Source organism: Aulonocara stuartgranti, assembly GCF_965226115.1.
Source record: "Aulonocara stuartgranti genome assembly, chromosome: 7".
Lineage (NCBI taxonomy): Eukaryota > Metazoa > Chordata > Actinopteri > Cichliformes > Cichlidae > Aulonocara > Aulonocara stuartgranti.
In genome coordinates this window covers 60,721,931-60,740,263 of record NC_138945.1, presented here as the reverse complement: position 1 = coordinate 60,740,263, position 18,333 = coordinate 60,721,931, and the positions used below count along the sequence as shown (strand labels likewise).

Below are 18,333 nucleotides of genomic sequence, written 5' to 3'. Positions count from 1 at the left end.
GGTGAAGGATGAGTGTTTTAGTGAGAACAGTGGGCCTGATTTCCTTCCTGACAGAGAGGCCCAATTATTAGCTGTGACAGTTTAGGGAAATTGGCCGTGAGTGAGATGGGACAGATAGGAGCCGAACAGATAGAGGACCTGAAATTCTTCAACAGATACTTAAGTCGGGTAGAAATCCAGCTGCGTAACTGTGTTTGTACAAATGCTACAAAGAACACTTGTGATCCGACAATAAGAGGGCACTTAAAGCACGTGACGAAACACTCAACATGTCCTTTTTTGCCTTTGTTCTGATCTCCTCAGTCTTCTCATCGCTCTTTGGACGTGGATGTGCGCATGTATGAATGACTTGGCCTGCATTTGTGCTGGCAGCAAACATAAGAGGCCCTCTGTGCAATTGGACAAGGTGCCGATATCTCAGTCATGTGACAGTGACTTCCTGTCTGTATGTCAGACAGCAACTGAAGGCTTGTCAATACAAGCTCGTGCTCACATCCTTTCCCATCTCCTCAAATACAAACGCACACAAGCAGCGCAGACGTGAAAAACTGCATTTTTCTATTGTCCCTTCCTACAGTAATCTAAAACTTTAGACTATGACTAACTATGACCGTGATTAATTTGTCTATAATCTTTACTATATTTTGTTATATTTTTTTTCTATAGCTGTTCAGTTGGGATTAATATATTAATATTACTCAGGTCAGATGGTAAATTAGTCTCTACATTGAACTAGTAGCATTATGTTTAATAGATTATTCAGTAAGAAAATGCAAAATTATCTATTTATACAAAAATAATTAAAATAATTTTAAGGAGTTTTGTTTTGTCCACATTTTCCGTTTTTGTCTGAAGACTATGAGCTAAAATCGCTGTGAGCCTGGAAGGTATTCCAAAGCCCAACACTGCCCTCCTATGTCTGTATGATGCTATTAACTAGGTCATCCATGCTGCCTTTACTATCTGCTGTGTTACAACTCAGGATGTTTGACTGACTCGAAAATGTACAAAATGAACCTCATAACCTAATCTGTGCATATTTTTAGTACCGTGTACCTTTAATTAATGGAAATGAAAAAAGACTCAATGCAAAATGCACACAAGGAAAAATCCCAGTCTGTTCCACCACTATCATATATGTGTATTTGGACAGATAGTTGCTTCGTGCTGTTACTACATCCCATCTAGTCTATCCTTAACATTTGTCATTGATTGCAGCCAAGCCCACATTGACAGTTTTAATTCATTTACGAACTTGTCATTCCACATCATTGATTTAGTTGTCCTTCATCCCAGCTTTAATTATATGCAAAGATAAAAGATTTTCTCATTATTGTGTTTAATCTAATGAAAGGCCTTGTGCTACAGCAGGGGCCAGTTCAGAGGTCCAGACTATTGACCTTGGAGGGCATAGCTTGCGGATGAATGTTTTTAATTAGAGAGAGCAAACGGCTTTGGGAAAGAGAGTCTTGAGTTGTCTGTAATGCTGGCGTGTGGGACAGGTTGGCACAAAGCAGTTTAATAGATCTCAACAGGTCACACTTTCTGACCTCTACTGACTACAGCTCAGACCTTATCAATGTTTAGCACACTGCAAAAATATTCATCTGAAAGAGAATATAGTTTAGCATTTGTAACATTTTACTGCTAATCCAGTAATCAGTTATACAATTCTTTTTTGTACAGGAAACACTCTTTAAAATTGCTAAACATCTTGTCAAGATGAGTTTTTATTTCAGAAATAATCTTTGCTAGCTTGAAGTTTACAAAACTGGACAGACTGTAAGTATAGGTGGTTTTATCATTAACAGCTGAAATGCATTTGTTGTATTTTGTACTGTAACAGAAAGAACAGACTAAAGAAAGCAGACATGCAATTCATAGTATTCATCTGTAAACCAGCTTTTCTTTTAATATTCATTAACAATAGATGTTTTCATTCAACTCCCATTATTGTTTCCATTACACCTAATTCGTTCCATAAGTGGAAAACCATCAGAGATGGGAAATTCATGATTGCTTAAACCAAGGTTTAAGTTGAGGCAGAAGAAAGTGAACAAATATTTTTGTATAATTTTTTCAAAACAACCATCACGTCTGCCTGTTTGACTTTAAAGAAAGAAAGAAAGAAAGAAAGAAAGAAAGAAAGAAAGAAAGAAAGAAAGAAAGAGTAAATATTTTTTCAGATTTGCTTCAAATTGTGAATTTTTCAAGAGATGATAAAGTTTTTGTGTTACTTTGAAGCGCCATTATAGTATAGTTCTTTGAAAGGTTACAATGGGAAAGTTCCTAAAAATCTAAATTTCATTTCACACATACACTGGCCACTTCATTAGGTACGTTCTTACTAATACCAGGGTGGACCCACTTGCCTTCAGAATGTGCTTAATTCTCCATGCTGGCTACATTTTATTTGTTCCATGTTGACATGACAGGAACACAACTGCTGCAGATTTACTGGGTGCACATCTGTGATGGGAATCTTCTGTTCCATCACATCTATTGGATTGAGATCTGGAGACTGTGGAGGCCATTTGAGAACAGTGAACTCATTGTTATGTTCAAAGAAAGTCTGAGATGATCTGAGCTTTATGACATTGTGCGCTATCTTACTGGAAGCAGCCATCAGAAGACGGGTACACTGCAGTAGGCTGTGGTGTTTGTACTAATGGACCCAAAGTTTGCCAAGAAAACACTTCGGACATCATTACACCATCACCAGACTGAAATGATACATGTCAGGATGGATCTATGGTTTCATGCGTTTTATGCCAAATTCTGATTCTACCATCTGAATGGTGCAGCACACCAGACTCATCAGACCATATTTTCATCTTCTATTGTTCAGTCTATGTAAATTGTTGCCTTAATTTCCTTTTAACTGACAGGAGTGATGCAGAGTGTTATCTTCTGCTGCTGTAGCCCATTTGCTTCAAGGTTTGATGTGTTGTGATTTGCTTTTCTCTTTACCTTACTTGTAATGAGATATTTGAGTTACTGTCGCCTTCCTGTCAGCTCAAAACAATCTGGCCATTCTCTTCTGACCTCCGGCATTAACAAGGCATTTTCACCCAGAGAGCGGCTGGTCACTGGATATTTTCTATTTTCCGGGTCATACTCTGCAAATCCTAGATATCAGCAGTTTCTGAAATATGCAGACCAGTCTGTTTGGCATGAACAACCATGCCATATTCAAAGTCAAACAAATTCTCTTTTTTCTCCCTTCAGTTTGAATATGAGTTGGTGATCTTGACCATGTCTATATGTCTAAATTGAAATGGCTGCTATGAGCTGCTGCCATGCAGTTGGCTAAAATAGTACTTTAGTACATAAAAAATTTTAAAAATATTGCACTGTCTTGAATAAAAACATGACTCGTGACTTTTAAAATTTGAGACTGCACAGATGCAACAAACAGGACATACCACTAGGTGGAAGTGCTACTTCATATGGAGTTTTGCTGACAGTGCACACTCATATTTTATTTCAGTTTACTCTGAAAACAGTTTGACATCCAGTTTATTTACAACAAGTAATCAACAAGACACTATTGGTGCATATAATAACACACAGATGATGATGATTTGTATATTTGCTTGTATAACTTTGGGATATTTTAGACCTTGACTGATATACTCTACATTTGTGGTTGTTTTTATTGCATTTTTAACTGCATTTAATTAAAAAAAATTAAAAAGAAAGGTTTTATGCAAACATCATCAATTTCAAAAATTACTTTGTCACAGTCTTTATTAGCACTTTAACAGGTTCATGTCACTGAAATGCTTTAAATTACCTGAATCAAAATATTAAGAAAAGAATAGAAAACTCCAGTTAGATATTCAAAATATGCCAGAAAATCTCATTTACAAGGCAGCACACAAAAATGGGCCACTCTAGGAAACACTTAATACCATCACCATAATTACCACCACATCATTAGACAAAAATACACGCAGAAAAAAGATAAGAACACTTTAGAGCAGCTGTTCTGCATGTGTACTAGACATCAGTTCGAGCTCATGATGCTGAAGCTCTGTCTGCTTTTCTCTAGGAACACATGGTGTGTCACAGAATGCAATCAGCTAGATTTAGGACAGCAAGTCAGATGTTTACCTAATTAAAGAAAGTGGATTATTAGTCTAGTTATGCAAATGTTTTCAGGTTCTGTGTTTCCCAGCATGAATAGATTCATTCACTCCACATAACAATACAGCTAAATTTGGTACTTTACCAATAGCAGTATTATTTATTTTTTGGTTTTCTTTTCTTGTCAAAGATTACATCAGAAAGAAAGACATTAAAGCAAATGGAAAATACTAAGAAAGAGAACAAGGACATGAAAATCAGTAAAGATATGTCCAGCCAGGAATCAAACCCCACACTCACTGCTCAGGAAATTTGAACCGGTGTGGTATGTATCCTCAGTCACTTGGCCATAGAGGCACCCCAGTGGTCCTTTTTTTGTTTTGTTTATTTATTTACTTATTTTTTTGCATGATTTGCATGATTCATTGCAAACACTCACTAAACAATCCACCACCACTTTCCACTAGATGGCAATATGCATTCGTTAAGTCATTCTGCTATTTCATTCATACATTGACTCAGCCAGACCTGTCTGCTTGAAGGTTTCAGCCACCTGTCTAGAGTGCAGCATCTTAGCTGACAGTGCCTCAAGAATATCATTCTGGTCCACAGCTGTAGCTGTCCGGTAAATGAAGGTCCCCATAGACTCCAGGCCTCGCATGCCTAGATTCACTCCACAACCTGCAAAGGAAAGAAAATTGGAGAAAGGAAAGGAAAGGAAAGGAAAGGAAAGGAAAGGGGGAGAGATAAACCACACACAGCATAAATCCATTAAATAAAATCTATCTGTTAAGGTATAACACATATTTAAGAAGTCCACATTTTGCACACAAATATCAGCCTATAAAACCTTGAAGTTAATCTTATGGTCTAAATGAAAACAACACGGTGACACATTAATAAATATTCAGCAGCATTAAGACAAAAGCAGATAAGCGTCGGCTGAAAGGCCACTGAGTGCAGTAATGACTCACACACCCATCAACATGTGCTATACTGCATGCATAAAAGGGATTTATCCTCTCCTCGCATCTCTCTTTCCTCCTATCCTACTCTTTTTAATTTTCTCATCGGTTCAAAGCTTTTTTTCCCCTGCTGAATGTGAGGAAAAACACTGTCTTTTTCATGGCAGTGCAATAACTGATGTTTTATAGACACCTACCTGTGTCAAAATTAAGGACACGTGCCGCCTCACCCTCCACAGTGACCGCCACATTGTCCCCTTCTATGTAGGCAGCACTGATGCGTCTGTGCGACAGCTGAATCTCAAAGAGACGACGGCTGCACTGCATGTGATGGAGGGTCACATCGTTGAGACGAGGCTCTATGTCGGTCTTATAAGCATTGAAAGATTGATGGAAAATGTTCTTCATGATCTGGGAAAAACAAACAAAAACGGCAAAGTTTCCAGCATGATTAAAGGCCACTGATGTTTGAGGTGAATGATGTTTACACATGTATCAAGGCTACAGTACGGACTACTCTTAATCATGCTCCTGCCACAGAGGTACAACAAGAAGGTTTTAATTTTCTTAATACAATGAAGCCTTGATAAAAACAACAACAAAATTCCAAAAAACAAAAACGGAAAACTATTTGGCCCCTGAATAGAGAGGATTTGGGGTTGTAAATATAATCATATGTTCTGATTATTATTTACAACTGTGTTAATGTGCCTGGCTGTGCAAAATATATGTTACCAAAATAAAAATCTGCAAAAATCCATCGCAAGTTCATAAAGATCTAAGCTTTGCTGATAAAAGCTTTTTTAATGAATGTTTATATGAGCCAAAGCAGATTCAAACTTTAATCAAAAGATTTGCTTGAACAAATTAATTCGCAACTATTGCAACTGTAACTATAGCCATATACAACTATAGTCAAGCAAAACTAACCTTATCAAATATAAAACGCTTGTCTTTGTCATATATCATATGAATAAAAGATTATTCGGTTTTGCTCTGTTAACTCAATAGAAAACCCAGGCTTCATCTTGGAACTCTGAGACATTGTGTGTGCGTGTGTTTGTAGATTACACAGTTATTTGATTATCCACTAAAATACTCAGGAAATTATTTCGTAATGAAACGAGAGACTTTATAGCCTGTTTTGCTCTGCACATACGCAAACTGTTCCTTTTATCATCAGAACTGACTCGTGAAAAATCATGTCAGTGCACGAAAACTGAAGAAGAAATGTGCCCACTGATGGCTGACAACCATAACTTGAGCATACTGAGTGGCAAGCCTCTTCTTTCACTCTCCCTGCTTAACTCTGCTCTTCTTCGACCCTTACTTGCACAGTCAACTGTTACCAAGTAACAGTGTATTTGAATGGCCACCCACATAGCAACAAGAGCTCCAAAGATGGCCTTGTTAAGTACCTGTGTATACTACACTACATGCTGTGGCTACAGGCTACATATGATCAAGATGTTACTTGACATGAAAACCTGAAGACTTCAAATAAAACTCCAAGAACGTGCTCTACAAGAAGCACAGGGGGGTGATGACTACACAGATAACTACAGACAGCCTTTCTCTACACACAGAGACACACAGAGGGGTGTACTTCATCTTTCTCCATTTCTTCATCTTGGGTTCTTTTTGGCTTTTACAAAAAACACACACGGGCCAACACACATAGCTACAGGCAGACACTAACAGGCCATTTGCTGAATGAAAAGTGATGAATAGGCAGATTAAGAAAGAAGTGAAAGCCAGTGGTAATATCATCTGCCTCTCTACTACATTAACAGCTAAATATAGCCATAGAAATGTATCATCTGGAGTCCCTGTCAATAACGTATACAAAAACAAAACAAAAACGGAGCCAACAAAGAGTCTTACAGAGGAGTGTGCAGTTTGCCTGAGAAAGCGAACCATCTTGGTGTCAGAGGCAGGGCAGACAAGGGCCATGTAGCGGTTTCTGAAAGTGCCATAGATCTTCAAGTGAAAGCCAGGCTTGGTTGTTTGGTTTCTGTGCTCTCTGAAGGCCTCCACTCCATAGGCAGACAGGTCAAAGTAAAGGCTGTGAGCGCGGATCTCTGGAGTGGGCACCTAAAGTTTAAAAAGAGAGGGAAGAGATCAAATTCTAGATGAAATTATATCAGAGTGAATAAAATGTGCAAAAACCAGCAATGAAATAGTGTCATGTTACATATCATCACTAGGCCATTAACATGTAAGGAAATCTAGCTCTATGCATATATACATACAGAGAGTGTTTAAGATGTGCATCAGGAAAAATCAACAGGCATTACTATTCACACCATATCTGCCTGTAGAGCTGTGCTCACATGAGTGGAGCTTTAGAATAGCTTAATATTTATTTAATGCTTAAATCTAGCAGTTACTTCTCATTTTCCTTCAAGCTGTTATTGATTCATTTTCGTTTCAGTGACATAAACCAGAGGGATCAAACAGCATTTAGTGCTGCCAAGGGAGACAGTGACAGAACAGGGCAGCCACTGGGAGGCTATAGAAAGGACAGTAGGGACGGCCAGGCCATATCCTGGGAGGTAAATTCAATCACTACAGGAAACAGCCAGAGAGAAAAGTGGCCAATAAAAGGCAGCCACACCGCCACTACAGAGAACGTGATATGAATTGTTATGGTGGCATACAGGGAGACCATGCTTGTGTTCAGATATTAGTCAGATATTAGCCTGGAAGCTTTTCACCTGACGATGTTTATTTATCTTCCTCCAAATTAACCCTACGCGTTGTCAGTGTAGATAATCTATGCTCTAATACAACAACCTTTCATCCACATGAATCATGCAATAACCAGCAAGAGCTACTACCTGTATGGTCTGGACAGGATCAGGAGCACTGATGTAAATGTAATTTGTCAGCATTTTGAATATCTCTGCCTCAAAAGATTGGCAGGAATGTGATTTTGGACTCTAACATTTCAATGGACATCTCATATTTGTGATTTTATTAATGGTTTCTATCTTAAATTTGTATGGCTGGCATTGTCCACATAGGATTCTCCCTCTCTCTAAAGCAGCTGCATAGTGTAATGGTAACACTACAGCAGTTCAGAACAGCAGGTTGGGGGTTTGGGTCCCAAGTAGGGCGTGCATCCACTAATGGGGGGGAGCTCTGCTGGACACCTAGTTTGAGAGTCACTGCCCCCAAGTGTTCTGGCGACCCCTGCCTAGCTCTTCTCTCAGCCCCAGGTCATTTTCATATTCCTTTTTCCTGATGTTGTATCATTTGGCATATCTGTATAAATATACATCTAAGCTATATTTGGTATATCACTAAAGTTGTCTTTCTCTGCTTATCCACCATGACCAACTCTTGTTGGTTAGGAAACACCAGTTTATCAGTCACCATCTGGAAGTCCCATAGACATGTATGTAGTTGGCATTATCCATAAAAGGATTCTCTGAGGCACAGAGTCGTAGGCTTTCTTGTAGTCAATCCAGGCGGTGCACAAGTTGGTCAGTTTGGTCTTACAGTCTTGGGTGACTGCTCTATCTACCAGTAGCTGGTGTGTTTCCCCTCTGGTGTTTCTGCCAGGATATTAGCTTGCTCATTCTCAGTCACCTTTGGGGTTGTATTCCATTTTGACCTTAGGTTTCCAGGCCATACTTGGCACAGATGTTCCTGTATACCAGGGGTGGGGAACTTCAGGTCTCAAGGGCCAGTGTCCAGCAGGTTTTAGATCTCACCCTGGATCAAAACACCTTGAATCAAATAATTAGTTCATTGCCAGGCGTCTGGAGAACTTCAAGACATGTTGATGAGGTAATTTAGCCATTTAAATCAGCTGTGTTGGATTAAGGACACATATAAAGCCTGCAGGACACCGGCCCTTGAGGCCTGGTGTTCCCCACCCCTGTTGTATACTATGCCGGTCTGCATGCTAGCATCTTTGGTGGTTGCACCTTTCCTAGCTGTCTCTTTGTGGTTCCCATATACGCATGAGATTCCAAAGTACTTATAGTTATCCTCAGTGTCTGCAATGTTGCCTTCTGGCAGTGCAACCCCTCAGATCTGATCTTCCCTCTCTTTGTTACCATCTGACTTCACTTCTCCAGTCCACATTGACATTCCATTGTCATTGCTGTGAATCCTAGTGGTGTGGATCAATGATCAGTTACTTCTTGGCATACAGCTTGGTGTTATCCATGTAGAGGAGATGGCTTATGTTTGCTCTATTCCGCAGTTTGTATTCATAGTCAGTCTTGTTAAAGATCTGGCTGAGGGGGTTCAGGCCTATAAAGGGCAGCAGCAGGGATACAGAGCATCTCCTTTGTAAATCCCGCACTTGTGCAATTGGCTCAAAGTTGGCCTCTTGTGTTGCTTTCCACTTCCTCACCGAATTTCTTCATCTTCATAAGATCTATGATAACACAGTTTGACAGGCATAAAATAGCATTTCTCTGTCAAGAAGTTAAAGTTATTACCTGAAATCATGGTGTCCTTAAATATTTGAGGAAACGGGATAAGCAGAGGACAAAACAAGAAGCTGCAGGCCTATGAAACTATCTTCAGCAGATAAACATGGCTTTTCAAATGATCCATCTATTGTTCTCTGGAGGTTCATCAGAAATGATCTCAGTGGAAAATAAGTATTGAACACATCACAAATTTTCCAAGTAAATCTATTTCTAAAGGCGTTATTAACATGAAATTCTCACCAGATGTCGGTAACAACGTATCCAATCTACACATGGAAACAAATGTGTAATAATGAGAAATGACACAGAAAAAAAGTATTGAACACATGAAGAAAGGGAGGTGCAAAAAGGCGTGGAAAGTCACGACACCAGCTGAAATGTATCAGTAATTATAAAACAATCTTGCCATTTAGTGCAAATTAATATCAGCTGGTTCAGTCCCAACTGATGGCCCATAAAAAAGGAGTCTCATTAACAATGTTTTGCAACCTTATAGCTGCAAAACATACCGATGGGATTGGTTACAAAAGAATTTCGAAACTACTGAAGGTTCCAATTTCACCATAAAACTGCTACAACCAGGTGGAAGGAACTATGAGAAGAGCTGTCCAAGAGCCCAAAAGAATAAGCACTGCATTGCTGTGGCTTGTATGAACGCTCGCCACGCAAGAGTTCATTGCTGAAGAAAAAGCATATTAACGTGTGTTTAAGGTTTGCTGAACAACATTTAGACAATCCTGTAAAATACTAGGAGAATAAAGTCTGGTAGGATGTTTAGATGTCAAAAGGCCACAAAAAATAAAGGTGTTAAATATTGACTTTCAATCCTGTTGGACTGTACAAACTCTTTTTTTTTTGCCTCATATACTATATTTTTTAAGCATTTTTGCTGATGTTTCAATAAATCATTGCAGCTATTTGCTGTTTTTGTAGCAAAATATAAAGAAATGAGGGGTTGGGTTAATACTTTTACACAGTGCTGTAATTCTCTTGGTCAGTCACGTATGTGATGCAAACTAACCTTTAGAACATAGTGTGTAAAAAAAAAAACCCTCACAGCTGATGTTCTGATACCTTAATTCATATTCACCGAGCCAGGAGCAGATTATGAGTCTGTCGAGGGGAGTGTAATAAATCCAAAGCTTTATCATTGCCTTCACCTGCTCCATCAGAGCAGCAGCTGCTTTTTTCAAATTCTATGAGTAAAATCAAAATAGAGCTACTGTTGATGCTGATGAGATTCAACAGTCTTCCGAAATCTGGCTATTCATATGACTCATATATTGTGTGAGGCTGTTATCGGCTGGTCTACATCAGTTTCTCCCCAGATTAGCTTTATGGGAGTCCAAATAAAATCATCCACAGTGGGACATCCCTTCACTGTGTTTATTCTTTACACAACTGACAACCTGTTGACTGTTTTGTGCTCACATGCTTTCTTTAGTCTTTGCATAATGCTCATTCATGCATCAGATCATTGTGTGTGTGTGTGTGTGTGTGTGTGTGTGTGTGTGTGTGTGTGTGTGTGTGTGTGTGTGTGTGTGTGTGTGTGTGTGTGTGTGTGTGTGTGCATTTCCTAACCTGTCTCTGGTCTAATCTCTCTATAGTTGCATTAGCTCCATATGCATGGCAGGACTCCACAGTGTAGTCAGAGCTGATCCCCAACACAGAGCAGGAGTCGCCACAAGATCCATCAGCTACCACAATCACACGTGGCCAATTATTGTGTGGAATCTGTCGCAGGTAATCCTCAGTGAACTAAAACAAAAAGGAATAATAAATTAGTTAACAGCCAGTTATCAAAGAAGTGAAGATAACAAAGCTTGTAAAGGAGTTCTGGCTGTAACTATTAAGCAACCCGTAAATTACAGGCTAGTTTACCTGCAAAACAGGTAAAATGTTACAAATTGTATAGAGGTTAACATGGCTGCAACTACAATCCTTCTTCCAAGTAGAGGTGAGATGCTGTGTAAACTTTAAACCTTGTACATTTAAAAAATTAATAATCCAAGAATTGTTTCTTGAAATATATGCAATCAAAAAAGGTGTGTGAAAAAAGAGGGTGAAGGAAGGTTGACTGGGGAGGTTCACCAGCTTGTAAAATAAAGCACGGGCAGGTAGCTAAACTTTTCTTGTGAATCATTTAAAGATTCAGAGAATCTTCATAAAACTGAAATCAAATCAAAATTTATTTATATAACACATTTAAAAGCAACAATGTCGATCAAACTGCTTCACAAATTAGGAGCGAGTGAAATAATTTACCAACAGCAAGACAATAGCAACACAAGACAAACATTGAAACCAGCCAAATGATAGTCAGCTAACTTAAGTCAAAGCCAAAGTAAAAAGATGAGTCTTTAAGAGAGATTTAAAAGACTGAATAGACTCAGAAGTACGAAGGGCAATAGGGAGATTGTTCCATAGTCTAGGTACTGCGATAGCAAAGGCACGATCGCGTCTGGTTTTCAGCCTAGACCTAGGTTGCATTAAGAGCATCTGGTTAGAAGATCTTAGTGCTTTTTTTGGGTTACAAATGGAGAAGTTCTGTTAAACAGCTCGGCGCCATATTATTTAAAATTTTATAAATGAGTAAAAGAATTTTAAAATCAATAGAAATTTCACAGGAAGCCAATGTAAGTTAGCTAAAACTTTCACTGAATGAAAGGGCAAAACTGGTTATTTTCTTACCCAAAATATTGAAACCTCTACTTTTTAAAATTACGTTTTACATTTACTGCTATTTTCATCTTTGCTTTTTCTGCATTTGGCATTTTTGCATCTGCTCCTTGACCAGCTGGCTGACCTGTTCTTCCTCTACTTACTAATCTAAGTGGCAGATGGGTTGTAAATATACCAATAGCCTCCAAAGGCTATGTTTCTCTCAGCAGCTGCACATCTTTTAGACCTTTATTACAGTCATGTTGTATGCATGACGGCCTCAAAGTTAAACAATACCTCCTACCCTGTGGATAGGAGGAGAAGGATCAGACCAAGTTGGGTACACAGTAACAGGCTTAAAGGGACAATAAAAGGGTTATACAGAGGGTATAAGAGCTCATAGCCTAATAGATCTGTATTTAATCAATTTAGTCTATACAGTGAAGAGATGATTTAAAAGACACCTTTTCTATTCTCAGATCTTTGAAGCTTTGATGGGCTAGGAGATAAAAAAAAAAAACCTGTCATCACACCCACTGCCCTTTCTAATAAAGAAGAAATTGTGAACTTGGCAGTGATTCTAAACATAATTGAAGTCAGATGTGTTTGTTGACCTCGTCTTCCACCTTCCAAAGGTTAGTGAGTCACTGAAGAGCAGAGGAAAGATGAGCGGCTCCTAGCCAGAGCCAAAAAAGCAGCATCAGCTATGATACGGTCTGACAGATTAAATAATGCTTTCATTCTGTTTGATGAGTAGTTAGAAGGGAAACATCAAAGTGTACTAAAAACATCATAAAACACCCACATTCATAAAATCTAGGCTTTATTTTCCAGTCATGCCACAAATATTCACTGAACACTTAACCATTGTTTGCCCACTCTGAGCAATGACAGCTTCACTCTGGGCAACCATTCTGAGGTCTTTGTGTTAGTAGGTTAATTCTTTGTCATGAGCTGAAGTCTAGCTGCAGGAGGACCGGAGCTGCTGGTGAGTAAATGCTATGAAAACTATGAAAAACAAGCTCACAACAGGTATATCAGTCATTATTTCATCATCAAGGCTGTGTCATGGCATCAGGTGCAGGAATACAGAGTTATTATGAATTTGGGGTGGGAATCCCTTTTAAAAAATCACTGTGGAAATCTATAAAAAATAGAATGGATTTTAAAAAGTATTACAATGTGAAATCAGTTTTATTTTTGTGCTATAATGTGTTTAGGTTGGGATGTGTTTACTGTAATTCTGCCATTTGTAGAAAGGATTCTCCTCGGGTCTGAGGTCAGCTTACATAACATGTTATTTCAACTGGCGGTTTCACTCTGACCTTTTACAGTATTTTGTGAGGACCTAGGAAAATGGTTCAGTAGTAACTTTATATTGTGACTAGAGTGAATGATCAAACTGATCTACAGAAAATGAAATGTAAGGCTGAAGGCTCACTCTTTGCTGCCAATATATAAAATAAAATGTACCTCGTGTTTCAGTGGGGAGTTCAGTGTCGTGCTGAGAGATATACAAAAAGAAGAATAAGATTCTTAAATGCAAAAAAAAAGAAGAAAAGAAAAGAAAAGAAAAACGAATAAGTGAGATGCAGCATCAGAAATGGTTCACTGGGAGCCTGAGATTGAGCCTTCGAGTAGACACAGGGACATACATCTATGTCACCATCACTGATGGCTATCAGACCCCTGCTGGAGTGGAGGCACACACCAGAGTCTTTTGGAGAATCGGGTTTTGACAGTCAGTCATTGCAAAATGAGGTAGCGTGGGAATTCCGCCTTTTTTCTGGACTGACTCATCGCACATTTTCTCCTCAGCTCACTGGCGTCTGTGTTGAATGAATTGAACGAAATGAAGTTGTGTATCCTTTTTCAGTGAGCACAGTGAGGATTATTTTGAGAATTAAGTTATCTATAACACAGAAAACACCGAGGAGATTCAAGACATGTTGCATACAGAGACCGTGCGATTATCAACTCATTGAGCTAACTTAAAATCGGGGAAGAGGGCATACCTTTGTTCCCAGCTGCACCTTGACGTCCACCCTCTGTTTCTTCTGCTCCAGGATGCTCAGCAGGTACTCCTGAAACACGCCTATTCTGGTGAAAAAATGATCGTTATGCCAGCAGCCCTCCATGTTATCAAAGTCCACCCCGAGTCCCAGCAGAAACTTCACACTGCGGGGATCCAGAGCGATCTGCTGGGGCCGGGAGAGCAGGGCGGTCCGGTACCTCTCGTCCAGCACGGTCAATTTCAGCACCTTCCCGGAGCGGACAGCAACCAGCGCGGCCGTCAGTCCCACGGGTCCCGAACCCACGACGAGCACGGAGATCTTGGCCCGCCACTGTCTGAAGCCGTCCAGGCTCACTTTTATCACGACATACAGGGCCACTGCCACCAAAGTGCTCAGAGCAGTGTCATAGGCGAGTGCGCGATACTTTTCCTCCGCGTCTTCCGCGATGCCACCAACTCCAGCATTTTGTGACTGTAACCCGTCCATACCGCGAGAGCAGTTCGGGCTTTTTAACGTGTGGAGCGTTATCCCCTCTTGTTTTAATCAGCTTGCCGTTCTCTCGTACACGGTAAAATAGAAGCAGGTTTCATGCACAGAGCCTGATCAGCTGCGACCGGCCTCATGTGTCCTCTCCTCGCTCCTTCAGCTGCAAGTTGCCTCGCCGCTGCAAGCTCCACTCTCTCTCTCTCTCTCTCTCTCTCTCTCCCCCTCTCTGTCTCGCCTAGAGTACACTTAGGTGTGTGTCCTGAGTGTCAGCAGAAAGCGAGCAGTCTGACACAGGCAGTATACGCACACACTTATGAAAGCACCAAGACTTCATAAAAAGAAGCAGTTCCCCATTCCTCTTTCCTGGATCCTGATGGATGCCTGACAGAAAAGCGCGCAGACTGTTTGGTTTAAATTATTGATTTACCTTTTCTAAAACAAGAAACGTCGATACTCTATTTCTCTCCCTCACACACTCTCACACACACAGTGGCACAAGGTTCGTGCCACTGTAAACCGACTGCTCCAAAGCAGGACTTCAAGCAGTGTACCAACATTTGACCAACATTAGTGTTGCATTCCCACATTCATAACAGTAGAAAGAAAGAGTTAACAAATCTGACTGATCGACTGTTTGGGGGGGAAAGCAAAAAGAGAGGAGGTATTGGAGACTGTACTGCAAATCACATCCGCCTGTAGGAAAGCTTCACATCCTTTCTAATCTCTCATGTATCCAACTGTGTTATGTAGTTAATGCAGTCAAAGGATCATGTGTGCTGCCATCTGTATTTAATGTAGTATGCCTGCACTTCTGTCTATTCTTTCCCTTTCTGATTCATTTCTATTTCATTTCCTCCGTGAACTAAAGAAGGCAGTCGCTCGGAAGATGCTTCACCATGGTGATGGCTCCTCTGAGGACAATTCATATGAAAAGATGCATTTCTGTGGTGCTGCTGCTCTTTGAAAATTGATTTCTTGGCAAATTGAAAGCAGCAGTTGAGGATGCAAAAGCAATGTTCTTTTTAGTCCTGTTTTATACATGTTATGTCTTCGCAATAACAAACAAGAGGCCCATCCACACAATTCCTTTCACATTTTTATGAAAAAAACAATCAAAAAGGTTAAAGACACACGTCACCAGAATCCTCCATCACTTCTGATTTCTCTGCTGTTACCACAGAATTATTACAATGCATCTCATTCATCATACTTAGCATTTTAACAGATTCTCTGACCTTTAAGCCCCATTGGAGCCCTGCTTATAAACACTTTATAGGTGACAGTGACATCAATTTATGTAAGTGGCTCCAGATGAGACAAAGCCTTTAGGTAGTCTGACAAGGATGGCTATTTTGCTATATTTGTTTCTGATTATGTAGGAACAATCTGCATATTTATCAACCCATTTATCGTGCCAAAGATTTGAAAGAGAGAATAAAGGAGAGGAAAAAAAAAACAAAAGATAGAGGGAAAGCGAGAACACGACATATTGGTGTGACACGCTATACCTTCACTGGTAATTGGTTTCCACCTCTACTAAGGTGCCTGGCAACGATCATACAGTCCAGCCAGTTCAGATGAAAAGAGGAATGAAGCTCTAATTACAGTTCAAACCTACAAAGTGGCATTACACAGAAGGGGCTTTTCCAGGAAAATGAATGGTCACCCAAAATAAAGTGCTGAGCTGAAATCATCTTTAATGACTGATGACCACTTTCTGGAACTAACTCAATGCAAAAAACAAATCTTGCCAAATCTAAGAATAACCTTTAGCTATTTTTGGCACCGTTTAGCTTGAAATAATAAATTGGAAAACAACCAAGCATCAGAGCAACATTCAGCTTTAATTTCTACATTCTGTAGCTGGAGATAATCCTTTCACAAATCCTAGAATTTGTAATGTGTTTTGATTGTCTCTTTCATGGGTCCCACAGCAGTCTTTCGCCTGAGCAAAAAGGAGCACAGAGAGCAAATTTTCATCAGGTTTTCCCACATCTTACAGCCAGCAAAGGGCCTGCCCGTGGATCTGCAGGTCATTAGACAGAAAACAAGTTACACCCTCACATAATGAATACAAACCCTCATTATTATCTGGGAGTTCAGGCACAAATCAGCGCACAATCAGCGCCTCTCTTCAGGCTCACTGCCAAGAGAATGGGATGGGGCCAGCTATTACTTTGTAGTCTTCTTTCACATTTCAATGTTTTGGACAAGTTGGAGTGAAATGAAGAGGATGATCAAGAGACAGAGACAATGACTTAACATGGATCGGATGTTTGTGTTTTAATTAGACAAAGAGCCTTTTGCAGAGCGTGTCAAAGAAACAGTTATTCTGATGTATAATTCATCAGTGTTGGGAAAAACAAGTTGTGGCTATAAACCTAGCGTGTTTTCTGTCATTGGTTAAACAATTTAGTGATTATTTCAGCTGAGAGTGAGCTAATATATATAAATACAGTTGTTCAATTCAAATATCCTCTGCCTTGCTGCACAGTTTCCCCCATAGTGATGGTGTTTCTTAGCCATGTTGCCCTTGTTGCCCACTGTGCTAGGATCTGCTTTGGACTTATCAATTTGACATTTGCCTGAGTAAGGCCATCTGATCATTACCGCACAGCGTGGCCTGCTGTTGGTCGCATGTAGTTAGCATTCCGGTCCAAACCTGAGTAATTAACAACCTGGCTTTATTTAATTTTGAATATTCATTTTATTTTTCCAATCAACACCTAACAGAAACCCTCGGGTATTATAGGATACAATGACGTTTCTTTGTTTTGTTTTTTACACTGAATTAAATACTTTCCTCCTGACCATCATTCACCATTACAAGGCCCTGGCAAACATCTCTGCTGACAGTGATGTACTGGGAAAAAAGCCAAAATATTTAGCCTAACTTCGTCCCAAGGACTAAAAGATAAAAGCCTCACAGGGTGGATTACTTCACATGATGTTATTTCTCGACTTCAAATGCTTCCCCACTGTAACTGCTGAAAGGAGACAGTCTTCTTTCCGCTGAATTAGACGTGGATCCTGGGAGAAAGTTCAGAGGAAAATCCAGCACTAGTTCATGGTATTTGCACTGCCAACTGTCAACCTGCCAGCTGGGTCTCCAGTGACGTGGTTGGATTTGACAGCCTGAAACTGTAGTGACGTGGGTTCAGGCAGCTGAGAACGTGCTATCACAACAAGGAGCACATCATATCACCATGGTTACTCTGTTTAATAAGGTCAGAATTATGACGCTGGCTGTTAGCGTCTTAAAAAAAATAAAAATAGCGGAGGGTTTTTAATCAGCAATCATTGTGCAAATCTAGTTTTCAACAAATGGATTGCAGTTTAGTCATTCACATAACAGGCCAATGATTTCTTAAATTATGTATTTATATCTTACAAGAATATTGCCAGTGAATTCTTAAAAACATGAGCAATAAAGAAGATACTGAAGCATGCTATGGTGAGAGTACTTCATTTGAGATCATCTTACTAATTTAAGAAATCATTGGCCTATTATGTGAATTTTGCAGCTAAGGTTATGAGAAAACAAATCTTGACTCATTTAATCTCATTTAAAAGGGGAAATTAATACTTAACACTTTATTTAAAAAACAGTTTCGATGTATGGTGTTCAAAAAAACAAAATACGAAAAAATATTTTAATGACAGTGA

The 18,333-nt window shown here is 39.6% G+C and overlaps 1 protein-coding gene across 1 annotated transcript; it reads right to left on the bottom strand.

Annotated features, from left to right (window-relative positions):
- Positions 1-3,486: 3,486 nt before the first annotated feature.
- LOC309712062 (uncharacterized protein) lies at positions 3,487-14,839 on the bottom strand. Its single transcript, XM_082542645.1, has 5 exons — positions 14,182-14,839; positions 11,087-11,263; positions 6,939-7,148; positions 5,252-5,465; positions 3,487-4,770 (listed from the first exon to the last, which is right to left on the bottom strand). The coding sequence occupies exons 1-5, from the start codon at positions 14,665-14,667 to the stop codon at positions 4,592-4,594; spliced, it is 1,266 nt and encodes a 421-aa protein (XP_082398771.1). The 5' UTR covers positions 14,668-14,839; the 3' UTR covers positions 3,487-4,591.
- Positions 14,840-18,333: the final 3,494 nt, after the last annotated feature.

Coding starts and splice junctions, on each gene's coding strand:
- LOC309712062 (XM_082542645.1), bottom strand. CDS start 14,667: ATGGACGGGTTACAGTCACAAAATGCTGGAGTTGGTGGCATCGCGGAA. Junction 11,264..14,181: donor AGGTGCAGCTGGGAACAAAG/GTATGCCCTCTT, acceptor TTTTTGTTTTAG/TTCACTGAGGATTACCTGCG. Junction 5,466..6,938: donor GGCAAACTGCACACTCCTCT/GTAAGACTCTTT, acceptor TGTTTTTCCCAG/ATCATGAAGAACATTTTCCA.